Here is a 24179-nt window from a genome sequence, read left to right on the forward strand (position 1 = left end):
GTGACATGGAAGGAAAAGCAGTTAGAAGCAGTTAGAGGTGAGGGCTGAGCAGCAGTGGCAGTAAACAGTTATAAAGTAGTGGGAAAATCCTACAAAACTCAAATAGCAGGTTTTGTCATAGAAACACAATCTTTTTAACAATATGTTACATGAAGACTCTCTGGCAAGAAGGTTTGTGGTTTGTGATAATAGTGGGGGAGAAAAAAAGAAAACAATTTCTGCTCTCTGCTGTGCTCCAGTTTGTTCCATAAGCAGATTTAGTTCAACTTGGATAGTCATGAAGATGATATCAGTTATAGGCCCAGAGGCTGCCTGTCTGCCATTTTACATTGTTACAGAAACAAATATGAAGAGACCAAATATGATTTAAAAGATACAATCCATGATTTATTACAGAAAAGAGTGATATCCAAATTATTTTATGTTATATTGTTTTTATACATTTCAATATGTTTTTTACATGTAAACAGGAACGAAGTAAACAATGTTATTGATACACTTCATGTCACGACTGATACCATCCTATTGTACAGTTAAATCTATGGTCTAATGCCACTGCGCTTCCACGTCAAGTACATCACTTGCTCAAAGCACAATCCTATTAGGAGGCATAGCATAGAACAGAAAGCTTAATCCCCTCTAGACTGCTATGTTTTCGGAGATGTGCAAGGTCATGCCATTATTACTTATTATACAATACCCATATTGTGCTATTGCCAACAGTAGAAGGCATGAGAAACACCTTTCCACCACTGTGCAACATTTGTATTAGTGAGAAGATAACAGGAGAGAGATCCATCCGGACACGATTACTAGCTGGGCAAGTCAAACATCCAAGGTCATGTAATTATTCATAAAATTATCCCTATCCCATTAGGTTAAACACTAAAGCTGCTAGAGGATAAACATAATTCAAATTCCAAATTCAAATTGAGTGTTTAAACAAAACAAGTCTGAGTTTTGTTTTATCAGACTCTCCTTGAAATTCAGTCCAGGACAGATTATATTAATCAGTCTGGAGTCTAAGCTATTATTTAGAAAATACTCTAACAGTAGAAAATTCTGCCACATCAAGAAACATATGTCTTGTCCCGACCTGCAAAAATGATCAACACTGAAAAAGGGAGGTGATATGTTTAAGACGCCGTTAACAACTTTACAGACGTTAGCACTGCCCAAAGCAGGTTTTAGGTCATGCATACTCTACAGTACAAATGTACCAGTACGTTTACATCTGCATCTGCTCAAAAGAAATGTAGCACTCGAGGATAACAACATGCATAGATTTTTCAATGTTCACATAGCAGGGAAGATATTCTGAAAACCTGGACTTGTTTTCTTAACATTGGAATGAGATTCAAAAACAACAATCTTTCTCTCATGAATGAAATGATTATGAATCACTGGGTTGAACATTATGACCTGAAAGCATCAGTATGTTTTAGCCAACAGCCTGCATCATCAACAACTGTATGATTGTATTCCATCATCTCCAATCTGCTCTACTGTGATTATGCAAAAAGAAAACCAAACATGCTTTTAATCGTGAGTGTGCATCATAGTCATGCAATGCACTGCAGTGCAAAAATATATATCTAAAAAAGCTGGGTACCTTTGATCGCATCTTATAAAATATGATAAAAAGTTGATCATCTGCAAACATTCAGAGGACACCTGAGAAATGTGGACGTTACTTTGTCTATCTGGGGGTGGAAACAGGTGAACTCATACTGGTAGCTCAAAATAAATAGTATAAAAACATTACATACATCATAAAATGTATATACAAAGAACAGCAAATTAAATAAATGAACAAATCTGAATCATGTATAGTTCTAGCAAAATGAGGAATAAGTTTCTCAGTGTTGTACAATGCATTCAGGGTAGTGATATTATTTACTTTCAGCTGTTACACTGGTGTAACTTTCACTCTTCCTGTGCATAATGTGGTTAACTCTCAATCTTTACCATCACTTTTACCACCACATGATCAACATGGCCTATATTGGGTCAGTGTTTGGGCCAAGCTTTCACCACCAACCAAGTACAACTCCTTCATTAATACTTCACTTTACACACTCCATAACTTTCCATCTCAGCATGAATGAAGCAGGAAATGATTATGATTCTGACTCAGCCTCACAGACGGATGTGTCGCTCATGCTGCCTATTTTCCTGAGTTCCCGTTGGGTGAAAAACATGCTGCTCTAATCCATGACATCAGAACTCACCACAATAAAAGGCAGTGTCATGACTCTGCATTTAACAAAACACTAATTTCTCAGTTTCATGTTGATTAAGGTCAGAGATCAGCTGAAACCGCTTCCGACCGTGTGCTTGATAAAAGATTAGGAGTGGAGCATGTTAGCATACTTTGTGAGTGAGGAGTGGACGGATGTTCTTTGCAAACCGAACATCCAAGCCACAGGTATGCCTAAGAAATCCAAGTTTCAACCACGCTTCAGGGTTTCCAACAGCAAATGAAAAACAGGCTGTGAGCGCAGGACGGAAGAGCAGATTTGTAGCTCCTGCATGCGAGTGTATACATTGTTCATGGTGGGAGTCGTGTTACAACGTACACCATCGATGCATCTCGGGGCCATTAGCTGAGACCCCAAGTAGGTACTGTGGTGTGACTCACATCCAAAACAAATCCTTACAGGAGAGTTCAGAGAGTTTACAGCAGATCAGACGACAGAATGTGGAGAGAGAATATTTCTTGCACTTGAAAAAGCACGTGCAGCACAAACAGGCACACGTGATGTTGGTGACACAATTGTGGTGCGCACAACTGTAGGCACAATCAAATCGCACGAAGTTCACATTTCCTCAACTCAGGACAGTCAAGCTCAGCGGTTGCACAGACAGAGATTAACACACCGAGTACAGACACATGTGAACCAGGCATCAAGACAGGGACTTCGTCTATCAAAAAGGTACAAAACAATATTACCATGCACTTTATATGATTTCATAGAGAATTCTTTGTCAAATGTACTGAATGGATGTTAACATTCTCAATTATGAGTGCTGTTGCTTTTAGGTTTGTTATTTTTTCCTTTGCAGTTTAACAAAATGGCAGCAAATATTAATCAGCATGCTTCAAGGGCAATATACAGTCGCTTTGCAAGAACAGTGTCTGTTTTATTTGGTAGCCACATCACCAGAATCACTTTTGCAACAAGAAAATGCTTAGTGCCACAGTAACTCTGTCACATAACTGGTAGAGGAGTGGCTCTGCTGACGCTCATGGGAGGAGTATACGGCCAAGCTGCGGGCTGCACCGCACTGCAGAGTTGAAGCGAAGTGCTAGCTGCCACACAGAGAGAGTGCAGGACGGAAGCCAAAAGTGAACAGTAGTGATCTGCAGCCCTTGATCTGCATAGTAAACATTACAATTGCACAGGTTTTCCCAGTGAAGCCATGACACAGCACAGACCCAAGGGCGACCTGCTGGATGAAACCAGGTGAGGGATCGGGGGCGGGGCTGGGCGGAGGCAGGAGCAGAGGGGGGTCAGAGCCAGAAACCAAGAGCTGCGCCAAACACTGGACGTGGAGCAGATGGCGAGGGAAGGGTCAGGATCGGAGCTCGGCTTGAAGCCAAACAGGCTCGGAGGGGAGGATCTGGTCACTGAAGAGGGCGTCTTTGGTGTACAGAATCAGCTGAGTGAAGCTAGACTCTAAAAGCTAAAATACATAAATAAGCAGGCAGGGAGGGGGGAGAGGTTGTGCCTGTGAGTTGAGGGCAGTGTGGCGTGTAGTGGAGACGTGGGGGTAAAGCTAAGGCCACTCGTGGTGATAACGCCGTCCATTCTTCTTCCTCTCCTTCTGCAGGTGCTCCAGTTCTGCTTCGTACATCATCTCCTGCATCAGGTACTTTTCCCTCCTCATGCGGTCGCAGAGATCCTTCGGCATGTCCGGAATGAGGTATGCTATGAAGGACTTGATCCCAAACACCAGGTGCTGAGGGAAGCATTAATCATTTATGAGTTACCTTCCACAGAACTCATACACTTTAGTTGCCAGTATTTGCTGAATAATTCATGGAGCATGCCAAGGTAAACACGGGTGGACCACAATAAAGAATTTTACATGCCCTATAATGGTTTATACGAGTATAACATGCCACTTTTTCCTCTGCAGAAATCAAAGCACAGGGCAACATTGTCAGAAGACAATCTTGTCAACCTTGTCAAAGAGGAAGAAACATGGTGCTTTTCTTTTAGCTGCTCCACCTTGTAATTTAGGTTTTACTCTATGGGTTTTCAGTGAAATTTCTCAAACTACTGCAGCAGCAAGATTAAATTAAAGCATGGAAATTGCCTAATGTGGGCCTGTGAGGTTTTCATTTTACAGTGATAGCACATAAATGAATAAAAGTAAAAAATAAAAAAAAACAAATCTACAAAAAATTCTGCAGTTACACAAACCTGTGGAGACATAAGGGGATTTAGTTTTAGTTGTCTGCCCTGCTGGTAGACAGACAAAAAAGAAACAGGGAGTGCTGACAGACCTCGAAGACGATGATGAAGGCCAGCCTGGCAGCCAAGACGTGCCAGAACTGCAGGGTGAATTCGTACGGCACTGGGCTCCAGGGCGGCGCTCTGTAGTCTCTGTACCTGCAGTATCTAGGCTGGCTGCTGTTCTTCAGCTCACTCATGTCAAACACAGACAGGCTGCTGTTCATGTAGCCTCGCAAACACCTGAGAGCAAAAAGTAGAAGCTATCATACCTTAAGAGAAGTCACTCCACGGGATGCGTATTTGCCTATGTGTTATTTTGAAAGCTTACTCGTCCTCGTGGTGGTGTCCCTTGTCCATGCATGGGCCATATTTGAAGGCGTAAACAAAGCGGGGGATGTAGTCTGAGGTGATGGCAATGACGAAGGCGTTGGTGATGACTGCCAGCACGCCGATACCTTCGAGAATCCCATGCCAGATACCTGACAGACAAGTCAGAGGCGAAAAAAAAAACATTTTCTAATAATGTTTCCAGCGTAAAGAAAGAGTTAGGAAAATGGCTGATCCATATGGTGATCTGAGTAAGTGAGAAATTATAAATAACAACAGAAAAGGAAAGTCATTTTCATACATCTACGAACCACTCATTTGTGAAGTCTTGTAATTTAACCTCTATGTACACTTTCCTTCATCATGCTTCATTTACTTCTCCCCAGTTAATAATATACAAGAGTGAGATTCTACAGCCTTCTGAGATGGTTCAAGGACAAAACTGTTTTCTATAAACATGTCCAGGTATGTGATCAAATAGTGTGTGAATTGTGTTACTCAAAATACAGCATTTTTCTTGGTGGCATTACAATTAAGTCTATAAAGGCTACTGTCAGTGGAGGAAAATCATCTGTCTGTCATTTTCTTGTCAGCTTAAACCTACAAAGGAGCTTTGCTCTTTGATTCTGTGTGACTGACACATAATGTGTTTATTATAGCGGAGGAATTTCTAAATGTTTCAGGGTGAATTCTTCCTTTAATTACAGGGCAATGTGCCACAAGAAGCATTTGGTCATTTATTATATGCCAGTTGGAGGGTGGTGTTTGTAATTCTATCGGGGGGGTTTGGTTGGTGGGAGGGCATGTGCAGCGTATGGCAGTACAGACACAGGATATGGAAACATATCTATCTCCATTAGATGGAAAATATTTGGTTCCCACAATGTTCTACTGTTGAAGAAAATGCCTCAGATCCAAAAATAAAACAGAGTCTGTGTGAGAAACACTGTGTGGGTGAAGGGTGAGGACAGTCTGAGATCACGCTGACCTATGTCAGTGGCTCGGGCGGGCATGGGTCTCCTCCACTGAGTGACAAACTTGTAGGCGTCAAGACGAATCTCAATGATGTTGTTGAGCAGGGCCAGGAGAGGAGCCAGCGGGAACGCCGCTACAAAGATGGTGGTGAAGCCAAACTGGAGAACTGCAGAGGAAAGAACCGTTTGGATGAACTTCTGAGGATGTCTGTCTCAACACTGGCATAGGCACATTTTGCATGGATTCCTTCCCTCTTTAGACAAAGTCTAATTTAACACTTCAAAAGGACTGTAACGTTTTACCCATTTCAAGGTACTCATCGACCAGTCCATGGGCGTTCATCGGCTGTAGATTCCAGTCTTTGTCCCACTGCGGAAGCTGGGCTTTATTCTCTACATTCTGCCTTCCTCCACCTCCTTTCTTTATCTTCCTACGAGACCACCAGTTCTGCAGCAAGCTGAAAATGTAGCAAGTAGCTAACTGTCAACTCAAAGCAATTATTTCTGACAATGCACCAAGCACTGCAGGAACCCTTTTACTAAGCCCCACACAAGAGGATTTGATGTGTTTCTGCAGGAGAAAAGCCTTTTCATATGCTAATGAGCTCAAGGATAAAGAAATCTATACAGAAATTACATAAGGTGTGTCACTTGAGGATTAAATATGGCATTTTTAATGGTTCATAGAGAGAGGCACGTGATTATAATAACACATTACTTACGGATAACCGAGCTCCATGAAGTTGTTCCAGATTTGTTTGAAGAACATGATGACTCCCATTTGCAGGCACAGATCAATCAAACAGCCGCTCGGGTGACACTGAGAAAAACACATTTGAATAAAAAACTGTGACATCCATATTTCATGCCAGATAATTCAAAGCCGTGAGTGAATCCTGGGACACACTTCATCCCATTCTGTTTTTTGATTGTCTGAATTGAAAATCCCAGTAATTACGTGGGAGCTTAATGGTTCACATAGTATTATATAGACGGATCATTAGAAAGATTAATTACTTGAAAATTCTAAATATATCCTTAAACAGAAGGCAATAATCAGCCCAGTCACTGCTGAAATAATCACCCACTTATGGTGATGCCTAATTGCGCTCACCTCCTCCAGTCTCCATCGATTAAAGAGTTTATTGTATTTTCCGGGTCTGCCAGCAAACCTGAACAGAATGAAATTGAGATTGGCAATATTAGCTGCGAAATTCAATCAGAGAAAAACCCGGAGCAGAAAAAAAGACACTTAAAGCTGCTTATTATGTTTGATAAACCACAGCTTAGTCATGTTTCTAGGCAGGGCAGTGTTTTGCAAATGCTGAAATAAGGTCCAGAAGAAACTATACAGTGAAGAGGGAAAGGGAGGGAGTCTTGGCAGATGTCATGACATGGGAGTTTGAAACAAACCATCTTTGCACAATTACTCATTAAATTCACCGATAAACAGGAACTGTAGATTTTCATGGTAGCCGGCCTACCTTCCAAGGAAGAAAGCAATGTAAAACGTGGAGCTGTTCAAATTTACAAACTGGAACAGAAACATCTTCAGAGCGAAACTGTTCTCCCACTCAGACTCTGTTCGTGGGTGCTCTACAGTGGGGAGAAACAGAGGTTGTGGGGTGGACAGGGGGGGGAGAAAAATCAATGCCTGCCAACCTTCTGGGGAGTGAGAGATAATGAAGGTATAAATGCATGCAGCATGTGGACAACACTCACCTAAATTAGTCAGCAGATAGGCCACCTTTTCATATACCTGACAAGATGATAATACTCATAAGCATCAACAGGAAAAGGGGTGAGGAGGGTAAAGATCATGAGAAAGAGGAATCTCAGCAAAGAAAAAGGAAAAAAGAAAAAGAAAAAAAAGGAAAACATCTTTCTGGCTGTGGATGTGATAGTTCCTGGAACAAAGTTCTAAATAAATGTTTCATGAAACATTTGTTGGACAGGATATAAACGTGCCAGATGAAGCTTGTCCAGACACCCACCACATTGAGAGACATGATGATCATAAAGTTGATGCAGACTCCGGTGCCAGAGGTGGCAAACTGCCAGTTCTTTTTCACAAACTTCCAGTTGAAGGAAGCAAACTTCTCCATCACAATCAGACGGAAAACCACCACGGCAAACACGGCTGTCAGAACCAGGGAAATCTGAGCAGAGAGGAGGCAGAGATGAGGGTATGATGAATGAGTTTGCTTCAGCCGAGATGAACACTTTAGTTGGGCTTTATTATAAGAAAACCTACTGATTAAGAAACAATTAACTATTCAGATACAACATCACCATTCATATGTAATGAGTAAACAAGAGAAATTAGGCCATCAGAAAGGCTAAATCCACAATTTCCTCTAGATACATTCTTTGTCCAGCAGGGGGAGATGTTATGCCACTACCGGCACATCACACTGCTCCAAAGGTGGCACACAAAATAATGGTGAGCTCATTTTGAGCCTGAATCCCAGAAGGGCAGATTATTCAAAGATCAAAGGGTTTACCATGAAGAATATTCCGGACACAGACACCATGAGCCGGCTGAGTTTGTCTGAGAAGGGCTGGAAAGGCTCGGGCTTGCCAGAAATGGGGTTGACTCTCTCCACCCTGGAGTACTTGGCTTCGAACTGAGGCCTCAGCTCCTCCTGATTAATGACAAATATTCCAGAATGAACTACTGAACTGCAGCTGTATCTCGCTCTTCTCATCATATCATGTAAGCAGTGTCAAATTTAGATAGAAGATATACTGCGTGATCGCAGGCTAAAAATTGTGAGGTAATCAAATGATATTGGACCCTTTGAGGATATTGCTGACGTACCTCTTCCTCCTCCCAATCAATGAGATCCCAGTCATAAGTCAGCTCTGCCCTCCTCCTTTTCCAGAACTCCAGAAATACTGTGGCTGCAGAGGGGACCAGGAATCAATCACATTATCGGTCAACTCTGATATGTAACATAGGGTATAATTGATAATCATGTGGGCCATTCACTGTGGAGACAATGCAGAATCAAACACCAGATACCCTGAGTGAAACATGGGCTGCAGTGACGTATGTGGCCCATTATGGAAATTGATTACAGCCATCAGTTCACACGCTGCTTCGTTTTGTGGTGAACTTAAGGAAAAGTGGCAACGGCAAATAGGCTTTACTTGTACAATGTTTCACCCCCACATCGTGGCTTTGTCAGGCGAGATCCATTTTATCTTGAAAGACTTCAAAAGTAAAGCCTCTGTGGGCAGAATTCAGTCTAGAGGCATTGTTTCCTTTGTGTCAGACTCCATTGTGACTTGAGCTGCTACACACAACACCAGATATGATGTTAGCAATCTTTTCTCTGTCAAGCCTTTTCATGTATTCTGGTTTATTACAGATACATAACACTAGAAAACAAGGCTTTTATAAAGGCTGCATGGCATGCACACTTCAGAATCAATTTTTATTTGGTTCAGTACATGTGGAAGAATTTGTATTAGTGCAAAAAGAGTGATGAATGGACCTCAGAGTCAGTGGAAAAGAACAGTGCATTTGTGTATTATCTATGATGGACAGCACGTGTAACACAAAACTACCTGACTCAGCTCACTTGTCAGCTTTCATTAGACATACGTACATATAACGCACGCAGAGGGATGGACTTCTAATGAGAACTGATGAGGATTTGATCAGTGCTATGTAGCCTTAACATAGCTCTTATTTTTCCATTGTGAATGTTTTATACATTTGAACATAATACATACAGAGGAAGTCAAGATTAGTCGATTAATCAATAAATCAATATCAATCAAATACATTCCTTAGATCCAGTTACTCAAGTATAAGAACTGGCTGCTTTTCTTCATCAGAGTATGAAACCAAATATTTTCGTTTAGTTCTGACAAAACGAGTGATTCAATGACATGACCTTCTCTTTTCAGCAATGGTGATGGACATTTTTTTCCTACTTTCTTGCATTTTTAGATAAAAAGATTGATAAAGAAAGTAATCATTTTGCATTTGCAGTTTTATGCTAATATGTTGAAAGAAAAACAATACACTGCTGGTGGTAAAGAAGAAATGAATTGTGGCCTTAAAAAGCATCAGCACTTGAATCCTCAGTCAGAACAAGTTTGACTGCTGTTAAAGATGTTGAAGTTTATTATAGCATGACCCACTTTTGTTTAAAGAAAGAGAAAAGCAGCCTTTTCAGATGCCTACATCTTGTCCCTTGGGCGAACCAATTTTTCATCTCTATCTTGTGCACACACACACTCACATACTAGACCTGGAGTGCACTCACTCAGTGGCGCAGTGCTGCTACTTTGGTCCACATTGCCAAAAGACTTCATGCAGGATTCAGAGCTACAGACCTCAGTCAGCGAGGCTGCCTGGACCTCCCTCGGCTCTCCAGCTCTCCTTGGCCTTCATTTAGCCCAAACACAGAACACAATGTGCCAAGTGTTCCCTCAGGGCACAGGTGATTATTTACCACGATGGCAGATAGATGGATCTGGGCCAGATGCTGAACAGTAACGCTCACACTCAACATTACAATGATATTATAGCTGTGGGTAACATAGCCACAATATATGGCTATTATGGTGCAATTCTACAATCCTGACAGCCAAATGATACCATCTCCCTCTGGAGAAATGTTTAATTATCCGACTAATTACATCAGGACAGCACTATAAGTGTAAGTGCAGACACCCAGTCAGAGAAACCTGACCATGATTTATTGACTGACAAATGTATTACAGAGTGAAGATCTCCTGTATTTGCACTGCAAAGTGTTTATATATTGAATTCTCAGTTGAAAAGCTTAATGTGTTTGGAGGAGTTGAGTGGAGAGTGGAAGCATGAGCACTGACACACTACTGTATAAATAGATTTGAATTCCAGAGGGGTTTGTATCAAGCAGAGAGCACAGTTGGTGTAAAACAATAAGATTTCTCAAAATCAGGAAAATGGACCAAAACAAAACAAACAAACAAACAAACAAAAAAAACAGCCTCCACCTACCCCAAATAGCCATGAAGATAGCAAAGAACACAGTGCCGCCATTGTCAAACAGATGGGTCACCTAGAAACACAAGCACATGAAGGGCTGCTCTGAGAAGAAGAGGACTGCTTTCTGAAACAAGGGATTTACCCGTTAAACACAATTATGACTGATATATTTTCAGTTTCAGCAGCTTTATGAAAATCTGCAGTTTACTTCCTTGAGTTCAGTGCCTCACATGGGAAGGTTTTTAAAAGAATTGTTGACAATTTGGGAAACATGCTCATTTGCTCTTGTCTAGAGATGGATGAGAGGACTGATATCACTCTCATATCCAGCTGTTAAATATGAAGCAATGCCAAGATGCCTGGTTCTGCCAAAAGTGTAAAAATGGTTTTACCTTTGGACAGAGCCAGGCTAGCTGTTTCCTTCTGTTTCCAGTGTTTGTGCTAAGCTAAGCTAACAGGTTGCTGGTTGTAGCTTCATATTTAATACACAGGCATGAGAGTGGTGTTGATCTTCTCATCTATGGCAAAAATTTCCAGAAATGGCAAACCAACCCCTTGAAACATTGATTTTTATTTATGTGTCTTCTACAAAACCTGAATTCAACAGACCTTAAAAACATAATTATTCCAAGAGATTTGCAGTTCCCTTGGAACAAAAATGATACAGAAGGCTAAGGAACTCAAACATCCTGAAATATTGTGATGAATATCAAAGCTGCACTGACCTTTGCATAGACGCAACTGTCACTCAGTGTCCACGGATCACAGGTCTCCTCACACATGGGACACATGATGGTAGTGTTGGCTTCACATATCTCTTTACTGGTGAGACAATGAATTAACAATGAAAATTATACATGTTTTAAATGACGATCTACATTAATGAACTCTGAGTAGGTGCAGAATCTTAAATGGTACACTAGCTGTGTAAACTGACCTGACTTGGCTGGAGTCCATAGTGAACAGACCATAGAGGAAGACAAAAACACCAACCAGGGCGGCAGGAATTAACATGCCGGTGTACCAGCCCAACCACGCAAAATAAAGGCCGATTTTCTCACCAAAGTAACGCCTGGGAGAGAGACAGAGAAACAGAGTGGTCAAAACTCACCACAAAACTGTGCTGACTGTTAATTAAAGCTGGCAGTGTTCATTTATGGTGCAGATGTGGGTGGACCGTGACGTGGTTGCAGAGGCCTAATGGATAGAGAGGCTGCTGGACTTAACAGTCACACAGTACAACACTGTGGTGAGAAACAAATCAGAAACTGTATCTGCTTCCCAAACCACAGCTGTTAAGGTGCCGTTGAGCAAGACACTGATTTCACAACTACTCCAGCAAAGCAGCTCAGTGGTAATTAACTGTATCAAGGTTTTAAGGTAAACGGTGATTTGAAAAAGTAAAGATTTCAAACCACTAATATTTTCCGTCATACCGTTCCTGCAATATAAGTGTTGTTTTTCTTACCAGGCATTTCAAAATAACTCATTTTAATCACAATACCACTAAACTCTGATATTTTTGCTTAACGTTATCATACTGTCAGAATCTCATACCGACCCATGCCTAGTTGTATCTCGGCCCATGCCTAGTTGTATCTCATTTGTATAATCCTCACAAAACCAGAAATGTAAAAATGACTTATTCTGGTGTAACCACCTCTCCCTGCTTCCAGTCTTTATGCTAAGATGCAAGAAGCAGTATTGATCTTCTTATCTAACTCTTGGCAAGAAAGTGAATATATTTCCCAAAATGTCTAAAGTGGGTTTCATCCTCAGCTCCTCAACAACTCCATCAGTTCGGATCAGACATACTAGGATGTCGGAGACTGATAAACAAGTGCGCTGAGACAGCAGACGGGGTAACTTAATAAACATGCAGTGTACGCATCAAGATAAACAACTGGGTGTCTTTTGTTCTATTCAAGCATCCTGGAAGAGGTTCATAATCAGGGCACTAGAGGTCAGGTAAATGTCCAAACACAGCTCATGATGCTGTGTCATCTGCTTCAAAGCTGATTACCTGATGAGGTCCAGAGGCTGGTATTTGTACCAGATGCCCCAACGGGCCCAGCGCTCATATAGAAGATGCCTGTGGTTCTGGGCGCCATGTGTCTTAATTGGATGTCTGCTCTTGTAACCACCCTGATGAGACAAAGAGGAAGAAAATCCACATTGCAAGAGGAATTTCCCAGTTTGACAATTTGTGAACCTCTTCAGCAAAAATAAAAGTTGTCTCACCTCATGAGGAGGAAATGCAGCCTCATATGTGTTGTTGCCCAATAACCGGTTGATCCCTACATATATAATAAAACATGTCATGTCAAAGAATAACACAAGGACACCACATGAAAAATTCAGTACCAGACATAACTGAGAGAGGGGTCCAGTGAGAGATTTTATTTAAACTCACTCTTCCACGGTCACAACAATTTACTCTATTATGTAACGGACAAGCTGCATTAGACAAGCACATTAGAGGCTTAAAACACTCAGGTTGGAATTTCAAATAGCTGCAAGCACTTCAAAACAACATTTTTCATTGTTGCTGAGCCATAAGCACTTGGTGTCAATACCATCATTGACGGAGGTTGTAAAATACTGTCTCAATCACAGTAAACTAACTGAACTGCATAAATCATGTGCATTGTCATCCCCTGACTGAAAGTGTAGATAGTGAGAGCAGCAGCAGGAAGGGGTGGATTTGAAAAGGATTTTCCACTCTTATGGTGGAGCTGATCTTATTTGTTGGAAAGTAGAGTGGTCAACGGTATTACAATATTAATGTGAAATCCGTTTCCAGCCCTTCAAGGCCAAACTTTAATCAGCTAAACATGTCAGCAGTAGTAAGACAAGATAGTAGAGTAGGAGTCAACGGACAGTTTAGTAACTGCAGATACCAAAAAAGAAAAACAACAGCCAGAAGGAGAGGAGGGATCAGCCACAAGTGGGATGATACCAGCAGCTCAGCAGCAGCAGCAGCAGCAGCCCACATTTTAATCATCCCACAGCAAAACAACAAACAGGCATAACTCCCTCCCCCACACTCTCTGAAGTCAAATTAGCGGCAAAAATCTGAACTAACGTAAAAAAAAAAACGCAAAGACAGAAATGAAGACAGGATTGTCGTGTTTTAGTGGATTTCCTGTTTGTCTTTTGTTCCTTTGCCAGTAATTAGAAATAATTATCTATGAATGAATGAATGAACTTTAATTATATAGCACCTTTCATACGCAGAATGCAGCTCACAGTGTTTTACAGCTCAGCAGGAAAAACAACAACACAACAAGTTTAAAAGCATACTCAAGGAGGCTTTGTGTGTGTGCATGGTACTATTTATAAAAGAGCATTACTATTTATAAAACACCATTGACACAGTTTCTTTAGGGGGATTAAAACAGACAGATGTTTGTTATAGGCTATATTAATATCCTATAATGCCTGATTCTAAGTCCAATCCTACATTTTCAGATGAACAAAGCTGCAAATTCAACAGGGAGGGAGGAAAAAAGAAAAACTTTTCCCCTTGAATATTTAGACTCTGCCCAGGTCTATATGTATATTATTCTATATAAGTAAGCATTAGAAGCCACTAATGTGACACTGTGAGTAATACATATTGTTCAGTATGTGAGGGGTAAGAAGAGAAAGAGGGGAGTGTGGTGTCTTACCCATCTTCGATTTTCCATCCTCGTACTTGGTGCGCTGCAGGACATGATGGACTATTCTGCTCCTGGTGGAATTGGAGAAGAAGGTCTCTCTGTTGTTGATAGTGAAGCTGGCAGGAAAATGAAAGCACATTCGTTTAGTTATTCATCATGTAACAGTATATCAATATCATCCAGGCAACGTCTTTAATGAAAGCTGAGGCAACAACAATGGCAAGTTCATCAAAACTCAATACGTGCTGTAAAGTTTATGCTCACTTCAGCATCATTATTTCCCAAAAAATGTCAAGGCTGACAAGCAAAGGAAAAGTGGAGATGATTCACTGACAACTGAGATTAGATGATGCCTTTCATCAAACAGAAGCTTTGAGAATAAAAAATAAATAAATAGAAAGAAATGAGGAGAAATCTAATCATGTCATGGACATCTACTGCTGTATTTCGATATCTTATATTTATAATCAAACCGATATTATCGTTCTGGCTTGTTGGTTCGTGCTTAAACTTCTTAGTACAAACTTCATCTCCTGGTTTCTAAATTTAACATCCAGAGCTCAGGATGTGAATGAATGTGAAGGATGAGAGAGAAACTGGGGATACAGAGCATGACTAACACCCCTGATACAGACACTGCTATTATGCGACACTTTGATCATGAGCGTGAGTTGCTCTGGTGCCATGGTACAACTTAATATGTACAGATCCTAGCCTACTTACTGATGCATGCGTGCTCTGCTGAAGGGAGCTGTGTAGCAGTCGGTCTCCTCTAGGTCAGGCAAGGCCTCTTTGTCCAGCTTCATGGGATTTCTGGGAAGCCAGCTTTTTATCTGACGACATCTCAGATGAAACCTGCTGCGCCGACACAGAGAGAGAGAGAGAGAGAAACGGGATTAACGGCACAGATTAACATGAAGATTGTTTTCTTTGATGTGGCTCTTAACCTTTTCCCTTAACGCAACCCTGACAACCTCGCACCACCTCCTCCTCACTAAAGACACATAAACACACACATATTAGCAGGCATCACAATATTTTTTTCATTTTCACTTTGCTTATGACTTACGAATCTACGAGTCACTGATCCTGGATAACAGCTTGCTGAAATTAATAATGTTAGATGCTCTGTGAGGCTGTATTCAGCACAGCTGGACTTTTAGCTAAATTATAACACATGCTGACATTTGCTAATTAGCATGAAACATAAAGTAAAGCTGAGGCTGACGGTAATGTACTGGCATTAATCTGCAGGTATTTGGACATGAACCAATATATGGGATAAACTGAAATTTTGATCTCATGGCGGTGCTACATGAAATGTTAAGGGATCAGCAAAGATATTACAAATCATTCTCTGGGTACCATAGATGTCTGTACCAAATGTCCTGGCTCTCCATCCAATAGTTTTTGAGAGATTTCAGTCTGGACCAAAGTGTTGGACCCAATGACAAACTGTCACTTTCATCCCCAGAGCCATGCTGCTAGCATGGCTAAAAATCAATTGGCTTGGTAATATTTATTTATTGCTCACTGCTTCTCCAGATTTCCTGGAGAGGTCTTTGACTAAATTGTGAGGCTCCTTCTCTGATATGGATAGAATGAACATAAATGTGGATTCTAGGGTGGAAACACACACTCACACAGAAATAATACCAGAGAGCATGTTATGAATGTTGTTGTGAAGAGGACAGGTACTGTACAGAAAGTAATGATATCAAAACAGCAAGCTGTCACCACCTGCACACGGCCCATTTGTTCAGCTTTACAGGGACATGAGTTAGTGACAGAGCATTAGCAAACACATAAAGCCTTATTTACTACTTGGGTAGATTTTTCTTTTAAAACAACAACAGCTTAGTGAAAGACTGCAGGGGCTCTGAGGAAAAGATAATGGTCCTCATTCTTCACAATGACTAAGATCACTCTCACATTAGATTTAAAAGTGCTTTGTTCTCAGTTGGACAGGTGGGCGAGTGATTGTTGTTGCATGATGTTGTCTGCTCTGTGTGTGTAGGTGTGTGTGTGTGTGCCCTCCAAGCATGACCATTAATGTGGTCCTAGTATGTCATTTGTAAAATGTAACAAAATAAACCTTCAATACGGTCAGCTCCCTCAATAGATCTACTATTGATTTCAGTATGTTTATGAATAATGTATTTATTGACACAGTAAATCAATCTCTGTGGTATCATAAAAGACTAAAACAGACACATTTTTTGCAGTTAGTCTGTCAGGTCTCACTTATCCTGGCTGACTGTGTCGATAAGCTCTGTCTGAGTCAGAGCCAGACGATGGAAGCAACAAGAGTCGTATCGTGTTTGCAGTTAAATGGATTGAAACCAGCAATCCTTCAAAACCAGTAATATCACACTTCACTGACTGTTGTATATTGAAAGTTTTACAAGGGCTCATTCAAAGATTATATGCAAACTTCTGCCATTTTTGCTGTGGTTTAAACATCATTTCAAATAGCTGTCATCAGCAGAAATTTATGAACATCAGACATAAAAACTATGTATTTATCTATAGCAATAAAATTAATGTCTAAAAAAAGCAACACTTGTAAAAAAGTTTGTAAAAAAATCATCTTTTGAAGTTAAGCAGTCAAAAACTCATCTGTGTGGGTGTGGTTTTGTTAGACTTGATTGTTAGTGGATTGGTGACATAAAAAACAACTGTCATCAGATTTGGATTCAAATGTTGCTAAATCCTGACTGGTGCATGGAAATACATGACATCACCTTTTTCCTGCCCACTTCAAGCTTGTAAGAAAGCAAATGAAAAACCAAAAATTCAGACATTTGTATTGTAGAAAATGGAATATTCTATGACAGAAAATGTTGAAGTCGTGTGTCATGGATGAGACAGACAATATCTCACTTGAGAATATAGGTTTAAAGTCTTTAACCAAAAGAGGGTTTGCAGACTTTATAGAATTAAAATGTACATGTCTTCAAAACAAAAGATGCTGATGTACATTTATTTCAGTGAATGTTCGTTGGGCTGTTTCTATCTGCCCTCCAGTGAGATGAAGAGATGGAAATTTGGAGTCCTATGCAGAGCATGGACAACACTTGAACATCACATCAAAGCACAAGTGTATCTCTCTAAAAATAGTATGCAAATAAGCCAATGCAGCTCCATTTATTTGACTGAAAAATTACAAGTATTTTGGAGAAGAGCTCTGTCAGTGCTGGATGCTGCACTTTTTGAAAAGGCTGGAAAGTTTAAATAAATATGGTCATTTTAACGGACATAACAATGCTCACACTTGTAAATCCTGGCAAAATTAAGTACTGCACTTAATCACTGACTTTCAGAAACCTTCCTTTCCAATGATTTAAATTAGTGCGACTTATCCTTAGCTGTACACAGGGGTTGGTTTTCCAATTTAAAATTCTAATCCCAGACTTTGTAAACACTGTATATTTACACACAGTCTGTAGATAGACACGTCATTAATTCTGGAAATTTTCTCTGTCTTTGTTCTTCACCGAGGTGACTCATATCTTAATTCTTAAAACACCATCCACAGCTCAAATTTCTGCTGAAACCTTGCAGCGGTGCCGCTCATGAATTTCATCAGAAACACTGAAGCATCTAGTATCCTGCCTCCAGACAGCAACAGAGGAAAAATAATCCCATACTTTAAATCTTCTTACCTGCCCAAGGTTTTGCTCTTCCAGTCCGTGAAGTAACATTTTTTCCTTAAAAAGAAAAAATATATATAAGTTAGAGAAACTGGATGAAGCTGCCAACCAATGAAAAAACTGACCATCACTTTCCAGAGTTAAAGGTTCAATCTTTTCCTCTAACTAGAGTTACCTGAAAGGCATTCGGATATTCATCTGCTCTGCGTATTTGCAAAGAGTATCCCAAGGAGCATGGACCTTCACAAACATGATATCGTTGTTTGTCAAGGAGGGCTTTGAGGGTAAAAAGAAATACAGATATGTGAGAAATATGTTGAGAAATTGAGGTACTCTAAGTTATCCTCTATTCTAAAAACCAGTGACAGACATTTGTACCTCTTTCTCCAGCATCAGGCCTTCAGCACGCAAATTCTTCTCAAATGTGCACCTCTTCTCCACCTGTGGACTGGACTTCTTGTACACCAGGATGTAGTCAATGCGCTTTTTCCCATCTCGGAAAAAGAGCCCAGAGGAGTCAGCTCGATTCTTTCCCTGTGGGAACAATGATTCACCTCTGAGTTTTAGATATGCCAAATGCAAAACTGCTAAAGCCTGAAGCTTCCCAGGGTTCAGTGACAAAATAACAACAGTGCAACACTGTGAACATTCATGGCAGTAATTGTGGATTCCTGGGAGTGTGGTACCTGAAGTGAATCTGTGCGGGCCTCTAATTTAGCACGAGTGGCAGGCTTTTGTAGCAGAAATGACTCGTCTGCCCTTGTTTCACATGTAGTCACCTCTGACTCCTCCACGTAATGATCCTTGCCATCCTCTGCTGCACACAGACACAGCACAATCAAAGAGACAGTCATTGAGCCGGTAGGAAACCACAAGAACAACCCTATCTGCATTACGTCTTTTGCTGTTGTTCAAGTCAATATTTTCCTTAATCTGATAGCCAACACTGAAATTAGATCTGAGCTAAATATAAATCCAAGTTATTTGAACGTGGTGCAGCTGAGAGCAACGCTTCGATGCAATTTAACAGATCCATACACCAATGTTGAATGAATGCCAAGCATCTTTCCTTCCTTCCGTCTCATCCCACTGATGTGCACAAACAAAATAAAGTTTTGTTAAACCCACACTGTGAAGAAAGACAAGCACTGCAGATTCTACCAAGAATTCTAACAGTTCCAGAGGCTCAGTGCTTTGAAACTTCTTACCTCTCCTTGCCTTCCTCCATGTAAGAAATTAGTATTATTTTTTAATTATCTTTATTATTTGGAAATACACATGGGACAAAAACAAACTGCATTTTGGAGCCAACCAAAAAACTCTTTCTAAAGCACTTCATTTAAATCTTCATGGCATCAAGACTTAACAACTTCATTAAGTAACTGAAGTTAAATTAGAGTCTCTAGCTGCCAATGTGTTTTACTGTGTGTTAGCACATTATTGGGCCGTGGGTTGGAAGAAGTTAGTCTTAATGCAGAATCACTAGCTGTGACAGTTTTCCCCCTGTGTTTCCTTTGTATTTTAATCAGTCTCCTCCCTGATCCCGTCTGGGACTGTGGAGAAAACTGTCCTCTCTATTTAACTCTTCTTTGGTTCATTTTAAGATCAAACTGAGCAGCATGATGATTTTTAGAATCACTACATCTCTGGAGAACAGTGAAAAAGAAGTCATAGCTGCTTGTTATTGATTTCACTGGAGTAATAAGTGGAAGAATATATCTATTACTCACCACAACATTCTTAAATATCACAATGAACAGTAAAAACTATCACATTCCCTATATGTAATTATATTAGTAGAGTAGACAGAGAGTAGACACATCTAGTCCAGAAAGTTGCAGTGATATGTTGGCTTTCTGTACAGACATTACTATTTTACATTACTATACTATTACTGAAATTCCTTCACACTGAAAGACAATACAGTTCTATTCGATTTGGAGATGAAAGTGTTAACTGTGCTGAGAAATGACTCACAAGTGCTGAAAAGCAAAAGCATACTGAATTTATTCTGGACCATGTTGTATTATACACACGTGAAGTATAAAAGGGATAACAACAAGAAAGAAGTCCTAAATCCCAGGAGGAAAAAAAACAAAAAAAAAAGTAAAAAAAAACTAGAAAAAAATTTAATAATGAAGCTGAGCATTTACACAGTAACCTTAAGAGGCCTGCATGAGTAAGGTTAGTTACTCTCTTTACCATTACGGTGTTTCTAACAAGAGTCTTTTCAATTTAAGGTGCTGCATTACTCCATTTATCATCATTCTGTATGAAACTTGTCATCGTTTGATCCTCACGTCATGTTTTTGGTGCATAATTCAAGTAATAACTATAATGTGCAATAAACAACAATAGTAAAACATTAACGTGTGTAATATCCAACTTGACCTGAGTGAACACATCTGACAGTGTTCACAGGTGGGAAGCTGGTGTGGGGTCGTGTCCTTGTTCATCAACCTCTGCTGGTTATTCTGCCTTCCCTCTCTCCTGCTGTCTACACCCTCCTCGGGTTCAGAGAAGACAGACCTGTTCCTCAGATGTCTATTCTCAGCACAACGTCAAAGAGACAGTTCTCACCAAAATAGCAACACCTCACCTTGTGCTGGCTCATCTGCATTAAACTCCCATTTCTCCTCCTGCTTTTGCCCACAGCGCTTAGCACCGAAATACCAAAGGGTCGAGAAAAGGGTGTTTCAAGGTCAGGAGAATACCAAGTGCTGCATGAGTTAGTCATTGTGCTGTGACAAAAATAGACTTGTCGCTGTCAATGGCCTCTGAATATTCTTGAAGATGTTAATAGAATGAAATAATTTCCCCCTCCAACAGGCATTTTCATTTTACCAGTCCATACAATGATGTATTGTTTTCATTGCAACAGCATTTTCCCACAGTATCTCGCTCCCTCTGAAAAGCAAACCAGATGCATCTGACTGTTTCTAAATGTCCTGCAGCATTAACACAATCTGCACAATCAATTTCATGCACATGCCTTAAATGTCACCGACGTTTTAAAACTCTGTATATCGACTAACTCTGCTCCTGCTGAGCATAACATAAGATATACAGAAAGAAACTTAATTGTACTAGAAAACCTTCACAGAATAACAGTAATAGTTCACGTCACAGACATGATGTGGATTTGCTGTGACAGGCTTCCTTGTGGGTATTTAGAGAGAGTAGAAAAATAACAAACACATCATGAAGAAGAATTTCAACCACATGAATGCTCATATGAAGTTCAATGATATTACGCCATAAGATGCCATATTGACCAAATCTGTGCAAAACTTGCAGGTAAGTAGGGTGAAAAACCGCTGCAAAATAACTTACTTTTAAATTTTTGTACTAAGCTGTGTCAAATCTTTACACCTGCAACTAAACTTTGAAACCAATATACATCAGTGGTGCCACTCTGTCGTGACTCAAGCACCACATTCACTAATGGGTTTAGGAGAACATCTGTTAAGTTCCTCCCAGGAGACTGACCTGTCTGCGGGGGGAGGAGGCTGCAGGAGGTGCTGATGCTCTGACTCAGACCCTCGACTTCTGGTTTGGGCTCTGGGCTCAGAGGCACAGACAGGAAGTGGTTGAGGTTGATTGGATGAGTCTGACTCTGGGCCAGACAGGGCAGGCTGCGGCGAGACGGCTTCAGGCTCTTCTCCTTCAGGATCTCGCTGATGCTGGTGTGCATGCCTGAGGACAAGACGGACAGAGGAAGAGAGGATTCTTCTTACATATTTATTCATTTATTTCATGTTTACATATGCATGCTTACACTGATAAATAAAATATATGTTTTAATCAGAGACACATGCAGTAAAGGGTGGATTGGATTAGGTTGTTCATTGATGAAGCGCTAAAAGAAACTGAGTAGCCACAACAAAGATTCTTCTGGGCGAACACACACATCACATTTTATCTTACAGAGGGAGACAATACTAAAGATGAGGAGGAGGTTGGGCTGGTAACACGAGCCACAGAATCAAATGGCATTGCAATGTAGTCAGGGAGACATAACTGTTAATAATCAATTTCTTTGGATTTATTTACACATTAGGGTCTATTTGACTTGACACTGCTAAGCAGTAGCATGTTTTTATAAAATTATTATGTCATGTTTTATTATGTCATTTATTTGTTGGCTATTTTTCACCTTGACATTTCTATATAATATCTTGTCTTGCAAAATATAACAACAAACAGCAGTCACTGCCTTGCATGAACGTCCAACGACAAAAAGAAACCAAACCCAACAGGGTAAGAAAAATCTATTTACAGTACTTAACAGATCTAGTGCACTAACTGAAATCAGGGGAGTGAGTGGAAAAAAGGGAGGGAGGGAGACATCATCAGTCATGAGCTCGTCCATCCTTTTATGGGCTACAGTGGTGGTGATGATAATGTCCGTCCTTCAGAGAGGAGTGCATTAAAAACCATCAGCACTCCCCCTCCATCAAAGCTCCTGACATATTTATTCGTGAAATGAAGGTGCTCTCTCTCCCTTTCAAATGAGAACGTGACTTACTTTTCCCCACAGTAAGGAATTCTCTCAGCGACCCTCCTGAAACGTTCATATGCATTGATAATTCAAACTCCCTCCATCCTGAGGGCGACGCGCTGCAAGCTGCGCAATAACTCATTCTCATGACATCGATCTCAGTGGGATCTCCCAGTGCTGTTGGGTGAGAATGGAGCCAGTTAAAGATGTGAGCTTGTGGGCCCAAGGGAGCCACTAATCATGCAGTTTATTCCTTGTGCAGCCCCACAGATATGAAATGAATGAAAGCTGTGAGCTTAAACTAAAAGCTAAACAATGAATAATTGAGAAAGTATTACACAGAAAATTTGGATGTGCATTAAAGCAAAGTTCAGCCCGAAGCTAGATTTCACTCTACTCAAGAGACAGATTTTTTGAAATAGTTTAAAATAAGTCATTCAAATATAAAAGTGTGATTACTCAGCACAAAATACAACACAAGTTAATTTTAAACAAATCTATTTGTCCTTGTCAGAAAGTTAATTTCTTTTCAAGCTAATAACAAAGCTTGATTTCCCACTGCTTTAATTATGTCTACAGTGAACACCAACATTCGTTTTCAAATCAATACGGAGCTGCAGGTTGTTAAGCTAAGTTATTCTGTAAAGAGATCATATTGTGCCAATTATATCTGCAATGACATTTTAGAATCCAGAAATTTTATGGTCCAGCAAGCAATAAGGTTTGTTTCTCTAAGCGGCAAACGCAGCAACAACACACTTTATGGTTAGACCGTAAATTTAGTGTGAGCTGTGAGCTTCCACTCAAGAACCAAAGGCCTAAACTGCCATTATTTCCCAGTCTCTGTGGATCAGTGTAAAGACTGGATGCATTCTTAGTCAATATAACTGCCAGTTAGAAGACCCTGCCCATTCTCTCTCTGTTATAATGATCCATAGACAGAAAATGTTTACTACGTAGAGGCTGCATACATATTGTCAAAAAGGTACATTTACTGGACTCTAGGTGCTCTGGATAAAAACGTTGACAAGGCTCAACATGTCTGAGATGATACGTCAGAACAGAGTGAGCTAATGGGCCTGTAAGGGTGAGGCTCTGTGGTCCCAAAGGACTCTCAAAGTTTAAAATAGACCCACAAATTGGACAGGGCTGGTGTTGTGTGAAATTGCCTCCATGGAAATTTCAGAGCATGTGTAGATGGAAAAAAAAAAAATAGTTGGTCAAATCTCTCAGCCTCCGTGGATATTAAAGATATAATAATGATAATTTGACAGCCATTGCCCCGTTCCAAAGCATTGGCTTCATTTTCCCATTGCGGGCAGACTCTGAGAACTCTGTCCCACTGTCAGAGCAGTTGTGGAGTACATTCTGAAGACAGTGCATTGTGTAAGTCTATATAAATATATAAAGGGTTCATCTAATGTGAAATCCTGTGTTTAATCTCGCTGTGCACTGGCTAAAACTGGTTTATCAGGAGAAAGTTAATCCTGTGTGTGTGTGCATGGACTGTACATGCGTGTGTGTGCATGAGAGTTTGTGGGTTGTAACTGAGTGTCTGTGAGTCCCGCACTAGGAGGAGGAATGACAACAGAGGAGTAACAAATAAAAA

General features: G+C 40.4%; 1 protein-coding gene across 4 annotated transcripts in view; it reads right to left on the bottom strand.

Moving 5' to 3' along the window:
* Positions 1-362: 362 nt before the first annotated feature.
* Positions 363-24179, bottom strand: part of ano3 (anoctamin 3) — a 32934-nt gene continuing 9117 nt past the window's right edge. For 2 of the 4 annotated variants that reach the window (XM_018666434.2, XM_018666439.1), the window contains exons 2-25: positions 21559-21765; positions 18756-18886; positions 18448-18603; positions 18245-18345; positions 18082-18126; positions 15140-15271; positions 14426-14532; positions 12996-13051; positions 12778-12899; positions 11692-11826; positions 11480-11576; positions 10767-10827; positions 8586-8668; positions 8269-8409; positions 7759-7923; positions 7487-7523; positions 7249-7360; positions 6879-6936; positions 6487-6584; positions 6068-6222; positions 5779-5931; positions 4792-4942; positions 4514-4703; positions 363-3963 (exon numbers count right to left, since the gene is read on the bottom strand). In XM_018666434.2, the coding sequence (XP_018521950.1) occupies positions 3781-3963; positions 4514-4703; positions 4792-4942; positions 5779-5931; positions 6068-6222; positions 6487-6584; positions 6879-6936; positions 7249-7360; positions 7487-7523; positions 7759-7923; positions 8269-8409; positions 8586-8668; positions 10767-10827; positions 11480-11576; positions 11692-11826; positions 12778-12899; positions 12996-13051; positions 14426-14532; positions 15140-15271; positions 18082-18126; positions 18245-18345; positions 18448-18603; positions 18756-18886; positions 21559-21765 (2876 nt within the window). In that variant the 3' untranslated portion in view covers positions 363-3780. Of the gene's footprint in view, positions 3964-4513; positions 4704-4791; positions 4943-5778; positions 5932-6067; positions 6223-6486; positions 6585-6878; positions 6937-7248; positions 7361-7486; positions 7524-7758; positions 7924-8268; positions 8410-8585; positions 8669-10766; positions 10828-11479; positions 11577-11691; positions 11827-12777; positions 12900-12995; positions 13052-14425; positions 14533-15139; positions 15275-18081; positions 18127-18244; positions 18346-18447; positions 18604-18755; positions 18887-21558; positions 21766-24179 lie in introns of all 4 variants that reach the window. The other 2 variants (XM_018666433.2, XM_018666436.1) reach the window with 1 other exon arrangement.

Source organism: Lates calcarifer, linkage group LG10 (assembly GCF_001640805.2).
Source record: "Lates calcarifer isolate ASB-BC8 linkage group LG10, TLL_Latcal_v3, whole genome shotgun sequence".
Classification (NCBI taxonomy): Eukaryota; Metazoa; Chordata; class Actinopteri; family Centropomidae; genus Lates; species Lates calcarifer.